The sequence below is a fragment of the Carassius carassius genome, chromosome 42 (genome assembly GCF_963082965.1).
Source record: "Carassius carassius chromosome 42, fCarCar2.1, whole genome shotgun sequence".
NCBI lineage: Eukaryota > Metazoa > Chordata > Actinopteri > Cypriniformes > Cyprinidae > Carassius > Carassius carassius.
In genome coordinates this window covers 20,580,302-20,599,864 of record NC_081796.1, presented here as the reverse complement: position 1 = coordinate 20,599,864, position 19,563 = coordinate 20,580,302, and the positions used below count along the sequence as shown (strand labels likewise).

The following is a 19,563-nucleotide window of genomic DNA, read 5'->3' as shown; positions in this document are numbered from 1 at the left end:
TAAATAATCTGTTTGCTATCTTTCACACACCTGTCGATGATGAAAGATGTGCGCTGAAACATTAGTCAATATCCGCATCATGCGAAACATGCAAAACAAGCACTACATCATCCCAGAAGTCTCCTCTCGACACACGGTGGATTGTATCTTGAATATTTCAAGCAGTGGGGACCAGAGGCCAAGTGCTCAAAATACAGGCCAATCAGAGTTACGTATACCTCAATCAGTCCCCGCCCCTTAGATGGCGTCTCCACGGTTACAGGCATGTCAGCTCTCATAAGAGCGAAGGGCTGTTGATTTGGGCATCCTGGGTAACTCTCCTCTCAGGCTTCTCATTACGCTGCATCTCGCTTCTGCCTGTCTAGCTCATTCTCTTGTTCTCTGAGGGGCTGAATCATTAACCACAGGATCAAGAGAGCTCGTCCCTCCTCTCGACCAATGACAGGCTTCGAGGCGCTCAGAGTGCAGGTTTAAAGGTCAGACAAGATAGAAGAGGAGCCCAATGAAGCGCAGCGATGTTAAATTCAAAAGCAGGAAATAGGAGACTAAATTTGTGACTAAAGCTTCAGCGAATTTAAGAGCACAAGCAGAAAAATCTGTACTTGAGTACATTTAAAGCTATTGAAAGACACTGAATACAGCATAACCCTGACCTTTCTGACAGTGTTACAAAATATACCTACGTCATGTATCATGCCATTTATTTTGTATGAATCAAATGAAAAGGCCCAAAAAAAGGAAATAAATATTGTATGTCCTTGTAAAATGTTCATAACATTTAGAACAAATGGTTTCAGGCTTTTGATGCCAAGGTCCTTCATGCATAACCACCACCTTACAAGGTACCCCTTTATTCATAATTATATTTATGATTACATTTGCATTTATTCATTTAATAAAATATTACTTTATATTTAAATGACTACATTAATATTCTGTATTATATATTATATTGTTGATATTATATACCAATAATTATATATATATATATATATATATATATATATATATATATATATATATATATATATATATATATATACATACATACATACATGTATATATACATACATATACATACATATATACATACATACATACATACATACATATATATATATATATATTAGCCTTCAAATACAAGCTTTGAAAATCAGAGGCTACTAATAAACAGAAAAGTCTTTTAATGAAGAATCACAGAATGTAGACGTGTGACATCTCACCTGTCTGGCTGGTGGTGACGTTGACGGACACTAGTTGACGTGGACTGGGGCTGAGGTCTGACACTCCGTTAAGGGCTTCGATGCTGAAGGTGTAATTGTTGTGAGGCTGCAGTTCTGTGACAAGAACTCTGGGGTGCATCAAGCCAAACTGCCTGGGGTTGAAATGCGGACCGCTGCCACAGGGTACACACCTCTCACGGTCTTCCCCAGCCCCTGCTTCTCCAGAGCACTTCCTGCAGTGGACACTGTAGGTGACATCTCCACGTCCCCCACTTTCACGAGGAGGACTCCATTCTAGATTGACTGCAGTCTCGTTCACCATGGAAATAGGATTGCCGGGTGCCGAAGGTGGTCCTGATGGACGTACACACAAGTAAAGCACATCAATTGTGCACTTATCCAAATAATATCTTGACAATAAAATAAACATAATAATGAACTGGATGTTTTAATGCTTTATTTTTATGATATTTAAGAAGCCACAAAGACCCTGCTTACTCGTGCATGCCATGGAGCGAGGGTCTGATTTGGCCCTGTAGAAGCCTCTCTCACACACACACTCTGAGGCCTTGTCCTGGTGAGAGTAGCTGTGTGGGGGGCACTTCACGCAGTACGCATCCATAGCGGAGGCCTTGTAGAAACCTGAACGACATGCTATCAATAAGAAAAAAATATAATTATTTCATTTATTTATATTCAGAAATATTTGCATTATAATAAATGACACAAATTATAAATCACATAAAAAAGTACAGATTATACGTAAATATAAAATCTTAAATTGTATAAAATTAATCAATTAAATCTTAAATTGTATGAAATTAATCAATTAAATCTTAAATTATATATATATATATATATATATATATATATATATATATATATATATATATATATATAAAAGAAAAAGAAAATGTAACAGAGAAATAAAATTGTATTATATGTATATAAATATATCTTAATTCAGAAATATAATTACAATAAATTATTGAATTATAACAAATGGTTAAGAGAATACACAATTGTATTACACTGATATATTGTATATTAAAATATTTTAATATTTTCATAAATATCACTACAATAACTGAATTATTACTTGAGGAAAAATGTTAAGTATGTATGTAGTCTGCATATAGAAATTCTTAAAGCTACAGTAGCAAACGCAAAATGTTGCGTGCTAGGGCTAAAAGAGAGTGAAAAATGGTTAAAGTAAAACTACATAACGACTGATCTGAAGCAAGAATCCTTACACTTGACTTCCATTAGTCAGTAAGTGATTATAAGTAATTTTCTATTTATTTTCATATATAAATTAAAAAAATAAAATAAAGCAGCAATGTGAAAAGAGCAGTTTTGTGATGTTATCTGAGGGAGGTTTCCTCTCAGCTCTCGTTAACTTCTCCATCGACTCATAACCAGTGTTGTGGGTAACGCGTTACAAAGTAACGCGTTAGAGTACTCTAATTACTTTTTTCCTGAAATGTGTAACTTAACGCGTTAGTTTCGTGCGTAAGTAATCAGTAACTTTGTTATTTTAAAAAAAAAAGTAATCCGTTATTTTAAGGAAAGGAAAATCCTGACTGCAGCCTGCTTTGTGCCACCTGCGGATGTATCAGCGGAGCCGAAGCTCTGTGATCGTAAAGTCAATGGCTGTGATATACGTCTATGCCCTGTGCCTGACCCTGTGTGTGTGGGGGGGTTTTTTCGAACTCCCGGCAAGATGGCAGAGAGGACAGCGTTTGGTTTATGGACTGTGTTAAAGCGAATTTAGGCTAGTGACTGTGAGTGACACTTTAATAATAATTAGTTCGGCTATTAAGCGATTTGCCATTTGCCTGTGTGGCAGTGAAGGATTTAATTCGGTTTGTTATCATTTTTGTTTGACAGGCAGCTGTTAATTTCTGTTAGATCGTTGGCTGGCTGGTTGTTCATCATTTCTAAATCGATTTAAATCTGCAAGCCTGTTTAAGGTTGTGTTTACAAGTAAGCATACTTGTACTTTGATAACTGCATTATTTAAAGTTAAAGAAAAATCAGGAGTTATCTTGTGGTGCTCATAATATACAGTAGCCTAGGCTACCCGGGCTGGGTAGGTGTGAATTTTGATTAATAATATTTTTGTGATAATAAATAAATAAAACGCCATGTGGAATAGCCTATTGCTGACTGTCTTTCCTGTTATTGTTATCCTGCAGTGTTAATTTAGTCGGATGTCTGACGTTATTCATTGTCGGGAGTCACGACTTCTAGGTGCATTTAAAGGGGCCGGGGGCTGTGTCTGTCATGTGTGAGCCGCTGCAAACAGCTTTTAATTTTTGGTAACGCATGAGTACTCTAACACGTTACTTTTATGAATAGGTAACGCTGTATCATAACTGATCACTTTTAATTGATGGTAACGTTGTAACCTAACTAACTACTTTCCAAAGTAACTATACCCAACACTGCTCATAACTAACATCCCGCTGCAGCATTAGACTGACTGGAGGCACGTGGCAGCTGTGTTTTCTGTATGTGTGAGGCATGGGTTAAGTTGGAGCTGAGTGACTCTGGTGTGTGTGTGTGTGTTGTGTGTGTGTGTGTGTGTGTGTGTGTGTGTGTGTGTGTGTGTATTAGAGCACTTCCCCTCAGGGACACCGTGCCAGGCTCCCATGTTGCCCCTGAACTAAAAGCAAACCCTATATTTCTGCAAACACATCCGAAACATGTCAGTTCTTATCAGCCACAGCACAATGCCTCCAACATATTTCCCTTTTCAGGAGAGGCATTTCAAAGCGACTAATACTGAACTTTGTACCGTGCAAAAGGAGTGTAGAGTGACTGCAGCTTTGAGAAGCAGTTAAAGGTTGGATGTAGTTTTGAGAGGTGTTGCATGTAAATTTAACAATGTTAAGTGACTCTATGCTGTATGTAATGTAATTAATCTGCACATGAAAACTCTTCTAAATAAACTATGCAAAATAGATTTACATCACATCACTAGTGGTAAACGTGGAGGGAGTTCAAGTCTGGCTTGCAACATCTCCTGCTTCCATTTCCTGTCTTTTTTCATTATAACAATGTGCAATGCACGAGCCAGAAGAATCCCAAATAGCAGTAGAATATGAATTACATTGCATGCTTTATAATTTACACTCACATCCTCAACCTCAATCCATTAACTGATGCTCTGATTTACCACCACATTACCATTACTTAATGGCCGGAAATGTTTCATAATCAATAAGACAGCTGTCCCTCCTAATTAATTCATCAACATCTTTCATTTCCCCACCAACCAATCAACAGCAGTTTATTGCTGGTATGAAGCGTGAAAAGGTCAAATGGGTCAAAACATGATCAGATGTAATTTAATGGGACATAATACATGTAAAATGTATGTATGTAATGTACATGTAAAACACTATTTTCTTTCTGACCAGTCCAGTTTAGTTTTGCCTTTTAATATTTTACATTTTTGGCCTAAAATGAAATTTCTGTAAACACAGAAGCTTAAAAAACGATGTACCACAGGTAGGCTTTCTTCAACACAAATGACAAAATTTCTCCATCTATCTCAATTTAGAGACAATTGACATAACCACACACACACACATACAGCTACATACACACATATAGAGTGAGAAAACATGAAACCGATAATGCTTTAGTAAGGATAAGGCCCTCTCAGCAGGAGATCTTTCTGAGAGATTAAAGGAACAAGAATTTGCTCTAAATGCTTTTACTTCAAGTCGGGACGGAAAAACTCCTATTTTTCCACTCTGTGAAAATACTAAATCATTATTTTCTCAGTGTCACATTGACAGTATTTTGTTATCTAGGCATGCTCTCCTGTTATTTAGGGAGATGTTGTAATCCGCATGACCACATACACAAAAAGCAATTTATTTATTTTTAATGCCAGAGCTCAATGCGATACATAGTTTCTGTTTTTCTGTTGTACACCAGTACAAAAGGAGTATATACAAAGATGTGGAAATTCAATGGAAAGCCATTTTCCCAAATGTCTACACTGCTGTACTCACTTAAGCTTTATGCTAACAGGCTCACTGAATTCTGGCAGTATTCACTGACCTAAATAATTCTGAGCTAAAACATAGTTTTCAGGGTTATGATGTGAAGTTCTGCTGCATGGGCCATAGAAACACTAATTACAGTATGCTAAGCTGAGACCTGAAGAACAGGTGATTGTTTTCTCCATCACCTCTGGTGGTCAGTGTGAGTTAAGAGGTGTAAAGTCCCTGTGGTGGTTTGAAACAAGGCCTGAAATGAAACAGCATGTGTGTATTATGGTTTTGCACCCTCTCTGTGTTCGATGCCAAACCAGAAAGCCCTTGGAAAGCCCAGCCTTTTGTGGAAACCAAATGGTCAAGTGTGTCAAAGCCAGCGCAATAGCAACAAGGCAGATTTCGACAATGCCTGCTTACCGCAAATGAAAGTATGTTAGAGGATATGGAAATGCTGTGAAGGACAGATCCAGGAGAAGCAATCTGCCCCAAAGCAGAGAGCTGAAAAAGCTCCAGATTAATTGGTTTATCTGAGATCATCAGAGACTGAAAACATCCTATAGCAAGGTAAGTCTATCATAATGAAATCTTACTTTAGTCAAAAAAAAAAAAAAGTGAACGATGGATTATGGCGGTTTGGTATTCATGGTATTAATCAATGACACTCATTTTCAATTCATTTATTAAAAAAAATGGAATTCATGACCTGAATACACCTCCTTTATGATGATTTTCATGTTTTTAATATATATATATATATATATATATATATATATATATATATATATATATATATATATATATATAAATATATGTTTTTTTTTTGTTTTTGTTTTTTAAGCATTGTTAAAATTAAATAAAAAAAATGTAATTCTTCACTTTTTAGTAATATTTGAAAAACCACCTTTTAACCACCAAAATCAGAGTCATGGATTTTACATTGAGCAACAAAATGTCAACACAAATTGTTTATGGGGGACGAAAATATTCAGTTTTGTAAAACAGAACATATTGAGATCATACTTCTGCTCATGAGCAGAAGACAGAAAAGTGAAACATCTCAGAGATTTCAGATGGCTTCCTTATCAAATATTTACACTGGTTTGATTGGTGTCCCCTTGGCTCAAGAGAATCAATAGCTTTTATATATGACACCTTCAGACAAAAAGCCAGAAAGAGCAGCACCATCGGGACAGCAAAGCAAGCTAGAGAAAAATGAACAGCGGAGCGCTTCTATTTTTTTTTGTCCTGCAAGGAGGAGGATGAGAGACATGTTTGGAGAGTGTGTTTAATGCCCTAGTCCATGGGGACGAATGAATGCTATTAGAGTATTTCTCATTCTGTCTGCAGCCTCTGCTTCATATTGAATGAGGCAGATCAATACACATCAACCCACCACCTGAAAAGCTAACAGAGACCCTTCTCCATCACATGGATCAGGGATGCTGTATTACTATCATTCAAAAAAAAAATAAAAAAAATTAAAATGAAAGCAGAGTTAAAAATTGGGAAACCTTGACCTAAACTGAAGCTAAAAAGACATTTAAAGGCTAACTAAAATAAAATAAATCTGGTAGCCCTAAAATACAAAACATTAAAGCTAAAATAAAAACAAGGGTCTTAGAATAGTAAAAAGTATAACTAGCCATGAAAGTGGAAAAAGTGAAAACTAATTAAACCCAAACATATAAATATTATATACTGTAAGACATTTAAATTGAAATTATAATATTTGGTGTACCATGTAATAAAAAACAAATTAATACAAAAAACAATATACTCCTCAAATCTAACAATCCATTTGCAATCAAGTCATATTTTACTATAAATTAAGGGGGAAAACATCTGAGACAGAGTTTACTGTAGGTTAAATCAAACAAATCAAATCACAGTATAATACCATGGCATCATCACAGTACTTTTTGTAAGGATAGACAACACAATTTAACACACACACAAAAAATGGAACTGAACATGTCTAGTCAATCCAGTTAGGTGACTATATACACCAGTCTTCAATGAAGAAAATAAAGGAAGTTTTTTTTCCTGAGGGAGAAAGTAAAACGGTAAGAGTTACATCCCTGCTTCCCCTATTCTGAAAAGCAGACCAGCGTAGCAAAGGTAGGGTCAGTGGAACACCGACCACAGGGTCCCATACCCACAGAAACCAAGCATTCTGTTATGTAGGAAGAGGGGCTTATGTACTAGTTTCCATGGCGACATAATTCCAAAACATTTCCTTCACTGAGTGTGAATCAAGACTTTAAATAATAGAACTCCAGGTGGATTGAAGAGGTTAATTTTATCCACACATAGCGACGGATTCATGCAAACTAAAGCACAGAAGAGCACTTGGAAATAAAAGAATCTCAAACACTTCAGAGGCATGTTTAATGTGCTTGGCCTTTAAACAGACAAATATGGGCTCTTCTCCCTTATGAAACAAAAATATATTGCAGTATATTGGAAAATATCATGTAATATATTAGGCATATATTCTTATATATATTAATTTTTTCCAATATATTGCAATATATTGAAAGCGGCAATCATTTGTATATTTTACAATATATTATATAATATATGTATCATTAATATATTATTAAATGTATTCAAATATATTATATATTAGAAAATAAAAAGGGAAAATAATATATTACAATATATCACAATATATTTTAAGAAATATATTGGTAAATATATTTTCCTTTCATAAGGGCTAGACTAGCTTGCGTTAGTATTTTGAAGTATAATCATAAGGCATTCTCTTTAATGCATACAACATGAAAATTGATGGCTGACTATATAAAGCCGCTAAAGTTAAAGTAAGTGTTGGCGTTATATATCAGTGAAATTTCTTACAACAAGACTCACTGAAGCTTAACAGGCAAAAAGCATCAATTTCAAAGTTTCCACATGAAATGCTAATCGAGGCTAGCATGTTAGCCTCTAGGGTATTTCAGATTATTTATCGATACCCATGTTTGCATTTCTGTTGGTTAGCAAATAACCTGCTTAGCCCTTTGACATACAAGAATAAACAAGGTTCTTCACATTAGCAGAACTCGATGATCTCTCCTACAGGAATGGAAGTGTTCTTGTGATTATAGCGCTGTACTGATTTAGTGTCCAGTTGCAGTGCAGAGACTTCTTAAGTCTTTTCAGCCATTTTTACCCTGGCAATTATGCAATTGGAGAAGGAAAAAAAAAAATCAAGCCTATCCAGGCTGATGACTGGAGAATGGTAGAGCCAGACTTTCCTCAAAATGCACTTGCTAGAAACAAGGCTAAAAGGTAATTTGCAATGTTCACACAGAACTAGCCTGTTCTGGGCCTAAGCCACATCTTTAACCCCTTAAACAGGAAGATTTGATCCCAGAAGCAACTGAGGATATCAGTATTTCAGATGTCAAACTCTTTACCTTCTCCAATAACTATGGAAAAAGTGGTTGCATAAATGGCTTAAAGTCACATAATGCAACTTCTACCTGGCTTTCAACATCCAAAATACATGTCCAATTACCTCAGAGGTGTAAAGAGAGAGTTTGAACATCTCCACTGATGGATTTCTCCTTTGTCTCAATCTGCTCTCAATCTCCCTGGAGTGCCCTTTCTTTCCAAAGGCTATTTCCCGCTTTCCATCCATCATGCACAGCGTGACAGAGCCAATCTCCAAGGCTTTGCCGGTATGCCTAGCTGGAACATCCCATCAACCTAGTGGCATATAACGTCCACTTGAGCCAGAGACAAAATGGCTACTTAATCCAATGAAACAACTGATAGAAACAAGGTGGACAACTTGATCATGACCCAAAAGCAGAGCTCTACAGTTTTCCTCAACCATTAATTCAGCCCACAGCATATTTTCCAACTCTTGAGAGGAATCACACACACACACACACACACACACACACAATAAAACCACTTTTAAATGATACAATTACAAAGGCTACGGACAAACGCACTTATGAAATAACTAGATTTGCATGAATATGAATGGTACTTGTCTGTACAAGGCTTGCCAGTGCATTTCTATAGCTATATATAGTTTCTTGGGTGTTTTGGTAGATTGTTAGGTGGTTGCTAGATCAAATCTGCTCCATCTGGTGCCTAGATAGGGCTTCTTCAGTACAAGTCAATGGGATTTTTCCCCCCACCAAAAAATGTAATATAATAAATGAAAAAAAATGTAATAAAATATGTAATGTAGTGCTTTCTAAGAAATTAACAACTTTTTTTATCTTAGAAATGCATCAGTACTTGGGGAACAACATAATCGAATGTGCTTTGCATCCAGCTCATTCTACTCAAACTCACAGCGTACTCAATACTTCAGTTTTCCAGCAGCCTTTGTAATCAGAGAGGCTGAAATGAAAAGCAGGTGTGTTTGGAAACCAGCGGTCTTGCTGTTATTTCATTGGGGTGAGCTACGGAGCGGGCGCAAGGGGAGCCTCTGACCACAGCTCTTGGGTGGAGAGCTATAAAAAAGAGATTATCCATACATGTGAGAAAAGTAGCAATAAAACAAATTCTTCTCTGCTTATCCAAGCTTTTTTTTCTTGCTGTGTGTGTGAGCATATGGAGCTATAGCCTCACTATATCAATTTAAAATCACAGGAATATAAAATAAAACTACTTGAAGCTGAGTTTCCAAAGCAATGCATTATTTTTTAACATAGAACAGCCATTAAAATAGCTGCTGAAGTCTTTTTCTTACTACTGTTGTCTTTTAACATTCTGTGTCATGAAAAATCCAAAAGATTTATTCATATTGGTCTAGAATTTAGCTTGCGAAGATGTGTGTACTCTCTATTCATACAGGTTGATAGCAAAATCCAGGTTTACTTGGGAGATGTGAGGTTGTGCAGTTCTGTAATCACAAAATGTAGACCAGGTCTTTAAACCAGTCAGCACTGGAAACTGGCTCCTCTTAAAAGACAGCCTCTCATTTTATTGATAGTGGCTCCATTTCATACACATGTGGAAATATACTGGATATTTAATTCCTGTCTCTCCTATGGCTCCACTTGTTTTTTAAAAGTGGGAATAACTTTTAATGGCCAAGACGTTCTAGACGTTGCGTTCTAACAGAGCAGCTCACAGTGAAGTATTTGTCCCTTAAAAATTAAACTAAAAAAGATTTTAACTCCAAAATCTGATTTATTTTGGGGTGAAAAGGAATGTTCTACAAGAGGGAAACAACGTAGCGTGGAGTTTGTTAAAACCAGTTAATGTCATTATATATAATACGTTATTATACATAATGAGTCACTGACAATAAGACCAGGAAAATGCAGTCAAGTAAATAGTGTCCATCCATTCTAATTCATGCTGACTTTAAAATAAAAGGACTCTGAGCCAACCAGCAGACTGTTTCTTCTGGTCGTAAGGCCCTCTTGTCATCTGCAGCCCGCCGGATGAATTATTAAAAGAGTTTGGAAAAAAATAATACAAGACGGCTGTTGGTTGCACGTGGTTGCTTCCACGTGCCGTCTTCCTTCTCAACACACACACACACACACTGAAAAAAATACATTGGAGTGCCAATAAGAGACAGAACAGGTGTAGAAACAAATCCCATTATACCGTCACTGTGAGGCAGCATCAGCAAAGAACACATCACCAAACTGGTAAACACTGTAGTGAGAAGTGTAAACTGTCCATGCTGAACTTAAACAGCAATGTCCATTTCCCCATTATGAGTTTTTTTTTTTTATGGTTATCTTGACCAAACTGTGAAAATCACAATCCTCTATTAGTGTCATAATGTGATTTGTGAATTTCTCTGTAAAATTATAATATTTATATTTCAAATAGGAATAATAGTCCTATTGTGACTTTTAAGCTGAGGGTGATTAGAAGGTATGAGGAAGAAATGTCTAGTTTCCTTAACATTTTTCCTTTTCAGTAAAGAAAAACAGTAAAGCTTGACTGTCAGTTTTACAGACTGTGAAATACAACTTCTACTAAACGCATGCAAAAACATTCATATATTCATCCTGTAGACAGAAAAGGAACATTCAACAATGTGCTAAACTCCCTAGATGACGTTTTAGAGTTCTGTAAGCTGTCAATGTCCCTGTATAATTGATGGTGCTCCGAGTCTTTGATGCTCTGGCTGTGGAGACTCTCTATTCCAGCGCCTGTCTTTCCAACAGGGGTCCACACCCAAGACCCAGCAGCCAGACAAAAAAAAATAAATAAAAAACACCGCATACATCTGGTAGCCATCCTGAGGTTCCCCAGCAGAGCTCACAACAGTCTCGGTTTAACTGCTTTCCGAGAAAGAAATGCCCAAATTTTAAATCTCCACGGTCCTTAAACCTACAAATACACCAACAAAGGAACCATCCTGAAATTAAGTCTATGCGCCATGTAATTGTCAATAGTGATACCATTACTTGATCGTTTATATCTTATTCCACCCAGATCTCATCAGGCCAGCAATCTGAAACTCAAACATGTTCTACAGTTTCCTTTGAGACAACTCTACATGAAAGAATACAAGTATCATGAATCGTCTGTGTTATGACAGTTGGACCATGAGCCTAAATTGCAGATTGGCACTTTGCCATCCACTGACAGATCATTCCATGTTGTTTACTATCATCTACTGTAGTTTTATTGATCCAAACAGCAGCTGGAGGTACAGAAACAGGTAGATGACGTGGTAGACAGTATGATAGAGGACTGAGACGGCTGATTAACTAGATGCTAATCATAAAAACAGCACTATCTTTTAAAACATATAGGCTAGTGACCAAAAAAATATATATATTTATAATTACGTATAAATAAATACGTATATATATATATATATATATATATATATATATATATATATATATATACAGTACAGACCAAAAGTTTGGAAACATTACTATTTTTAATGTTTTTGAAAGAAGTTTCTTCTGCTCATCAAGCCTGCATTTATTTGATCAGAAAAAAACAGTAATATTGTGAAATATTATTACAACTTAAAATAATAGTTTTCTATTTAAATATACTTAAAAAAAATAATTTATTCCTGTGATGCAAAGCTGAATTTTCAGCATCATTACTCCAGCCTTCAGTGTCACATGTAACAATCAGTCTATCACATGATCATTTAGAAATCATTCTAATATTCTGATTTATTATGAGTGTTGGAAACAGTTCTGCTGTCTAATATATTTGATGAATAAAAGGTTAAAAAGAACTGAATTTATTCAAAATAAAAAAAAAATCTAATAATATATATTCGAATAATATATTTTCTTTACAATCATTTTTTATCAATTTAACACATCCTTGCTGAATAAAAGTATTGATTTTATTTAAAAAAAAGAAAGAAAGAAAAAATTACTGACCCCAAATTACTGACCAGTAGTGTATATTGTTATTACAAAATATTTATATTTTAAAAACATAGCTTTTTTCTTTTTCTTTTTTTTACTTTTTATTCATCAAAGTATCCTAAAAAAAGTATCACATGTTCTGAAAAAATATTAAGCAGCAGAACTGTTTCCAACTTTGATAACGAATCATCATATTAGAATGATTTCCAAAGGATCATGTGATAATGATCCTAAAAATTCAGCTTTGCATCACAGAAATAAATGATAATTTAAAGTATAATAAATTTAAAAACAATTATTTTAAATTGTAATGATATATCACAATATTAAATTTTTTTCTGTATCTTTGATCAAATAAATGCAGGCTTGATGAGCAGAAGAAACTTCTTTCAAAAGCATTAAAAATATTAATGTTTCCAAACTTTTGGTCTGTAATGTATATGTGTGTGTATATATGTGTGTATATATATATATATATATATATATATATATATATATATATATATATATATATATATTGTTTTTTTTGTTGTTTTTTAAATGCAGGCACAATTGAGATTTCTCCACAAAATTAATTTTAAGCATTTAACCCTATGGTTTTAAAGAACACAAGTAACATTAATTCAGTTGAGTGTCTCCAAACTGGTTGGCAATGTAGCTACACATGAGCATGTTTTTCTCCCTCAAAATTTGTTCCAGAAATAATATTATTATCAGGGGTAAATGGAATGGCTATTGCAGATGTCTTACGCTGTCTTCGCCAATAAAAGCTTGTCTGTTGGAAGAAAAACTTGCACTAGATGCAGCTCATACACACACTTCCAAACTGGCCATGAGTAACTAGCAGATAGCTAGCAATATGCTATGCATGTGGGGAAGAAAACAGCGCAGGTCACTGAGTTGGGCTGAATGTTGAGCAGGCAGCTTCATGGTTCACTGAGCTGTAGGGGCTATCAGCATGTACCAGTGACGGTTAAATGATTCAGTGTATGTATGTCCACAGTGCAGAAACGCTATATCACGCTTCATGTGTTATGGGACCTAAATATCCACAGGCATGTTTTGTGGTCGGATTCACTGGCAGTACCAACTAAATATATATAAATAAATATAATATACCCTTTTTCTCTTTCAAAAAAGCAGCATTTTTTAAATGGAAAGATATTTTTTCACCGAGCATCACACGGTGAAGATTACAGATGTGGAAATTTAACTAAACGTCTAAGTATGTGATTACTAGAGCCCCTATAAAGACGAACGAACAGCAGCAGTGTGTGGAAAGCTCAGGTCTCTTAACGTGTTAACCTATCCAATCTACACTCCAAAATTTGGTTTTAAAGCACACACACATGCTCATCTCCAAAAGCCGCCTCCACTGTGAATCACCATTGGGGCGCTGACAATCCCATGACCCAGTTTCTCAGCTCAAATCCTATGGAGGAAGACACTCCAGAGCTCCTCACAGCGAGATTACTGTCACAAAGAGCTCATTTCTGCTGCTCCTGCCCCATTCAGCCACAACCGTGTGAGCTTAGCGAATATGCCTTGGGAGACAAAAGAGAGTGCCCATCTCCAGCTGGCATGCTAACAGTTGGTGGGGCCATCGGGTCAGACCTCATGCCAGACCCAAACTCAGTCTGAGTCTGTTGAGCACCACCAAGCCACTCAAAAACCATTTACATCCAACAAAAGGGCCTGATTGTACACCGAAGTGCTCGACGCTGAGAGATACAGGTAAGAACGAACAGCCCTGGTGAAAGGACTTAACACAAGAGGGTTTATACAACATACTTTAACAGAATAAAAGGTTAAGGGGGATATGGAGAATGAAAAAGGATGAATTTACGGACGGCAGGAAAAAGTGTTAAACCAGAGTGGATGGAAGGAGGTTTCTGTTGGAGAGCGTTCGAGAGCTGCCACAATAAGACGAAAAGAAAAGAATGGAGGGGATAAATATAAGAGGCAGCTCACTGAGCCGAGGTTGTGGGAGAAGACGTATCTAAATAGTAGCCGTCTCCCTCTCTTTTTCACTGTCTTTCTATTACAGCCTTGTGGGTCGACATTGAGCAGTAAGTGGGCTAGACTGAGGTGCTGTTGAGATTTAGAAAGAATCCACATGACGAAAAGAAAACCAAAAAAAGAAAAGTAGTAAGTAAGAAAAGACTAGATGGAAAAACTGAGGAAAAGATTAGGAAAAGAGAAATGTTTGTTAAACACCAGCCTAAATTTAGCTGTAATACTTCTGTCCTTCTACTAAATGCGGTTTACAGTAAATATAAAAGCCCTCACAGCATGAAAAGTGGAGAAAGCCAGCTTCGGCAAGCAGTTCCAGAACCCACAGTTAGACCGCAAGGTGAAAACAGACCACAAGCTGCTTCACTTTCAAGTCCTTTCGTTTGCCATTGCCCTGTTTTTCAAGGAGCTAATGGAGCCAGAGAGAAATTAATGTTTTGTCAGCTGACTGGGCTGATATGAATGAACCAATTTCATATTGCATTTGGAGTAAAAAAGTTATTTTTGAGTTGCAGCCCAGTCTCGTTCACTCTTAGTAATGAATGGCTTGTAAAATGTTACCCTTTTTCCATTGGTGCTGATTATTTCTTGCGGCACAGAACTAAAAGTACTGTGCCGTGACAAAGAGTGAGTTTCCTGAGTGAGATTTAAAAGATAAAGTTATCTGAATAGAAAGTAGCAAGATACACTGAGTCCTATGACAGCATAAAGAAAATATATAGACAACATTTTCTAATGAGATGTCTTCACAGGCTGCATGCAAATAAAAACTAAAATAAAACTGTATAGTTAAGACCGTTTATATACTCTCAAAACTGGATTTTTGGGGATTTTTGCCTAGTAGCTTTGAGATTATCTATATGCCAGTATAAATTATCTTTTTGCATGTATACACATAAAATGCACTGCTTTTCTCTGTTGGGAAAACAAACCAATACATGTTCCTAAACACATTTTAATCCAACCAAATGCTCTTTAGAATGAGAACGTCCGTCCTTAATGCCATCAGATTCTGACTAGCAACAGCAATTAGAAAATTACATAACAAATGTGCAGTGTTGGGGAGTAACTAGTTACATGTAACGGCGTTACGTAATGTAATTACAAAATTATTGTAACTGTAATTAGTTACAGTTACTAAGAAAAAATGAGTAATTAAATTACAGTTACTTATGAAATTTTTTACGATTACAAAGGGGATTACATTTGAATATTTACACACATCCACATACAGATTTAACTGATTTCTTTCCCAAATTGCACTGACTATTCTGAGACATACCGCCCTAATAATTTCCGGGATGCGGAAATACAGTCTGGTTCGTAGAATCCAGTCATAAAAACGAAATGCCTAACGCGGACGGATTATGCCACATTTTGGATCACTAAATCAAAAGTAGGTCAGTACACTTGAATCAAAACATGACATCGACTAGTGTCTGTGAATATATAGCCCCAAAAATGCAATATATGACTTGCAAATTCTGCGTGTCTGTGGAAATCAGGCGCGGACTGGACACCGCGGGAGAACCGGGACAATTCCCCGTGGCCTGGCAGCCGATTTTGCCCGCTATTTAATATCATTATTGTATAATTGCCTGCCGAATGTACTAAAGCGATCATTTGCGAATCCGCCATTTGATAATTAAATCTCTAATAAGTCATGAAGTGTTAGTCATGACTCGCGCGCTCTCCGCGCCTCCGCCAAACGGTAATCAATGCGAGAGAGAGAGAGTAGAGTTGTGACGTTCGCGAACGAACCGATTCTTTTGAACGGCTCATAAACATGAACGATGGGAGCCGAGTCGCGGCTGGAGGGGAGCCGTTCTTTCTGTCGTTCTTTTTTCCTATGCGTATTTCACACAGATGCACACAAATGAGCTCCTCCGCGAGACAGAACAGTTATAGGGGTAGGGGCGCACCCAGCGCAGGCCAACCCTTTATAGCGTGATGATATTAGTTATTAGTTGTGCATGTTCATTGCAGCCCACTTTGTTATTGTTCATTGACTTGAAGGGGCTGATGTCCTATTTGCAAAGTTTACAGTAGTAATAGTATGTAGTATGTAGACATTTCCATTTTATTTATTCTAATTTTATCTACTTTCAATATTTTTTGTTTTCTATCAAAATGTTCTTGTGTGATAACAATGTTCTTGTGTGAAAGTATTTGTAGTAAAAGCTGTTTTGCACAGAAATTCATTGCAGTCGGCTTTGTTTTTGATGTTTATTTGAGTAGGTATTGTATGAATAACATAAGTCAACGTAGCTTTACACACACACACACACACACACACACACACACACACACACACACACTTTGTACTAAAGGTAAATCCAAAATAGTGATGTCACTGTCTAAGCAGAGGGATTTGTGCAACCCTATGGAATATAGTCCACACATGACAAACGAGGTAATAATCAATATTTCAGAATAATTCAAACTCAGATATTGGTGTGTGATATCTGAGTTTTAATTATTTGACTATATTGACTATTTGACTATATATATATTCTTTTGAACGGCTCTTTGAAAGGAACGGATCGCGAAGATCCGGATCCCCTCAAAGAGCCATAAATCCCATCACTAAGAGAGAGAGAGAGAGAGAGAGAGAGAGAGAGAGAGAGAGAGAGAGAGAGAATAGAGTGAATTGCTGGAGCAGAGAAGCAGAACTACTGTTCAGGGTTTCAGGTCAGTTTCATCTGTAAAGATACTTTTTTGTCTTTGTTTTTTTATGTATTTAATCAAGCAGCAGCACGTTGCTCATCAGTCATCACTCAAAATACTATATAAAGGACATCATTATTATCTGTTGTAATGTTACAGTAGGAATTTAGCTGAAAAAAAAATCAGATTTTTTTTTATAGGTTTAGGGGGAGCTACGACAGACAACAACACAACCCTTACGAAAATTAACATTTTAATATTTAACTATAAATCCAGAGAAAATTGTTACTATTTTTTAACTGTGATAACCAAAAATGTAAAATTATTTTACAAATGTATTTATTTAAAAATAAATACAAATCCATTTGCAAAAAAAAAAAAAACAAGGTTATTTTACTTTTATATAGGCTAATAAAAGCATGGTAATTTTTTGTAAGGGAAAAACATGACTCGTGTACAGTATTAGGATTTTTCTATAAAAATATTGTAGTATTGTAGGGTATTGTATTGTAAAGTATAGTTTTGTTCAATCTTGAGTATTAAAGTCACGAGAGAGATGGATAACAGGGCAAAATAAAGAGACTGAAGAGAAAAATGGAAGTGAAGGTGCAGTTCAGGAGAAAACTTTTAATTATTTTGCATGTCCCCAAATTAAAGATTTAAACCTTTTTTATGTCAGGTCCATACAAAAAAATAGTTTTGTCCATGAATTTGTTTGTATGAGTTTGAATTTTCCAGTCTGAATTTTTTTCCCAGTCCGCCCCTCCTGTAAATTAATGGCAAAGACATGGTTTCATTTACTACACATATATAGGCCTACTGAAGCTCGCAGTGTTTTCAACCCCTGCTGCCTCAATATAGGAGTACACGAGCACATAAACATAATTTCTAGAACTGCTCTGTGTCACTTCATGTGCATTTTACTTATTTTGAGAAAACTATCATCATATACAAAGAAACAGCAGTTTAAAAAAAACACCAATGTTTCAGGAGTTTATTACACAGAATACGTCACATGCTTATTAGATAACTGTATTTAAGTTGATGTATATGATTTTATTTATTATTCTTTAATTTTCACAAATTTAGAAAAGTAATCAAAAAGTACTCAAAAGTAATTAGTTACATTACTTTAATAAAGTAATTGAAAAAGTTACACTACTATTACATTTTAAACAGGGTAACTTGTAATCTGTAACCTATTACATTTCCAAAGTAACCTTCCCAACACTGCAAATGTGACGTAAACGAAAGGCTATTGGCTAATTTTTAAAACAGACCCTTGGATATATCCCACCCCAACTTCCTGTTTCTCTATTTTCTGCCACTATCATGACAACACACAGCAAAGAAGGGTTATCAAATCTAACTAGCCCCTATTGCTAACATCCTAATTAACAGATACAATCATTGACATTAACTGTAGGACTCTATCAGTCTGGCTGTGATAGATATCCCACCCCCATCTCTCCAGTCTACTTCCTAGGCATGCCACTCAAATGTTCCTTGTAACGCCGTCCAAACCCCCTCCTTCCTGATCTACACTTCCACCCACAAGAAAACGCTCCAGAATGGCTGAATGAATATTTAAAAGCTGCAGCCTTCTCTGTCCTGGGGTGGCATACGAACAAGTTCCTCAAACAGAGGCTAAGAGGTGACAGGGCTTTAAAACACCAAAGGCGAAGTGAGAAACAAAAGCAACATAAATAAATGAATACAGAGCACCCCTCATCTTGGCTAGAAAGCAAGCTACATTAATGAAGCCATTAGCACCTTCTGAGATGAAAAGAACAGTGAAGACCTGAGTTTAAACCCGTTAACATGCACATGCGATAATAAAGTGTGCAGTCTACCTTTCTCAGGGGGATAGATTGATTTGTGAGGTTTTATCTAGCATTTTCTCCTTTTAATGGATTTTTTTGTTTGGAAGTATGAAAGACACCAAAGTGCAGAACACACCCTAAAGGATTATGATGCAAATTTTTGATTGAGGTACAGTATGTAGTTAACACAAAGGTCTACTACATTGATCTATCCATTAGGGCTGCTCGATTATGACAAAAATCATAATCACGATTATTTCGGTCAATATTGTAATCACGATTATTTAACACGATTATGAGGGGGCCATATGACCAACACTTTATATGAGTGATTTGTTTAAAGAAAGTGATGCGTATCAAATATGTATTCTCTGTAAATAAGGTTGCTACTGTATGACATCTACATTGTAGAGACCAGCGGAATTTCAAACTAACAAACAAGTCCACAAAATTATTGAAAATTATTGAAAATAATCAAACCGTCAGTAAT

General features: G+C 36.0%; 1 protein-coding gene across 1 annotated transcript in view; it reads right to left on the bottom strand.

Annotated features, from left to right (window-relative positions):
* The window catches only part of LOC132124140 (ephrin type-A receptor 3-like), a 62,013-nt gene that overhangs the window by 28,990 nt on the left and 13,460 nt on the right, over window positions 1-19,563 (bottom strand). The window contains exons 4-5 of the mRNA XM_059534993.1: window positions 1,722-1,877; window positions 1,224-1,577 (exon numbers count right to left, since the gene is read on the bottom strand). Coding sequence (XP_059390976.1) covers window positions 1,224-1,577; window positions 1,722-1,877 — 510 coding nt within the window. The remainder of the gene's footprint in view (window positions 1-1,223; window positions 1,578-1,721; window positions 1,878-19,563) is intronic.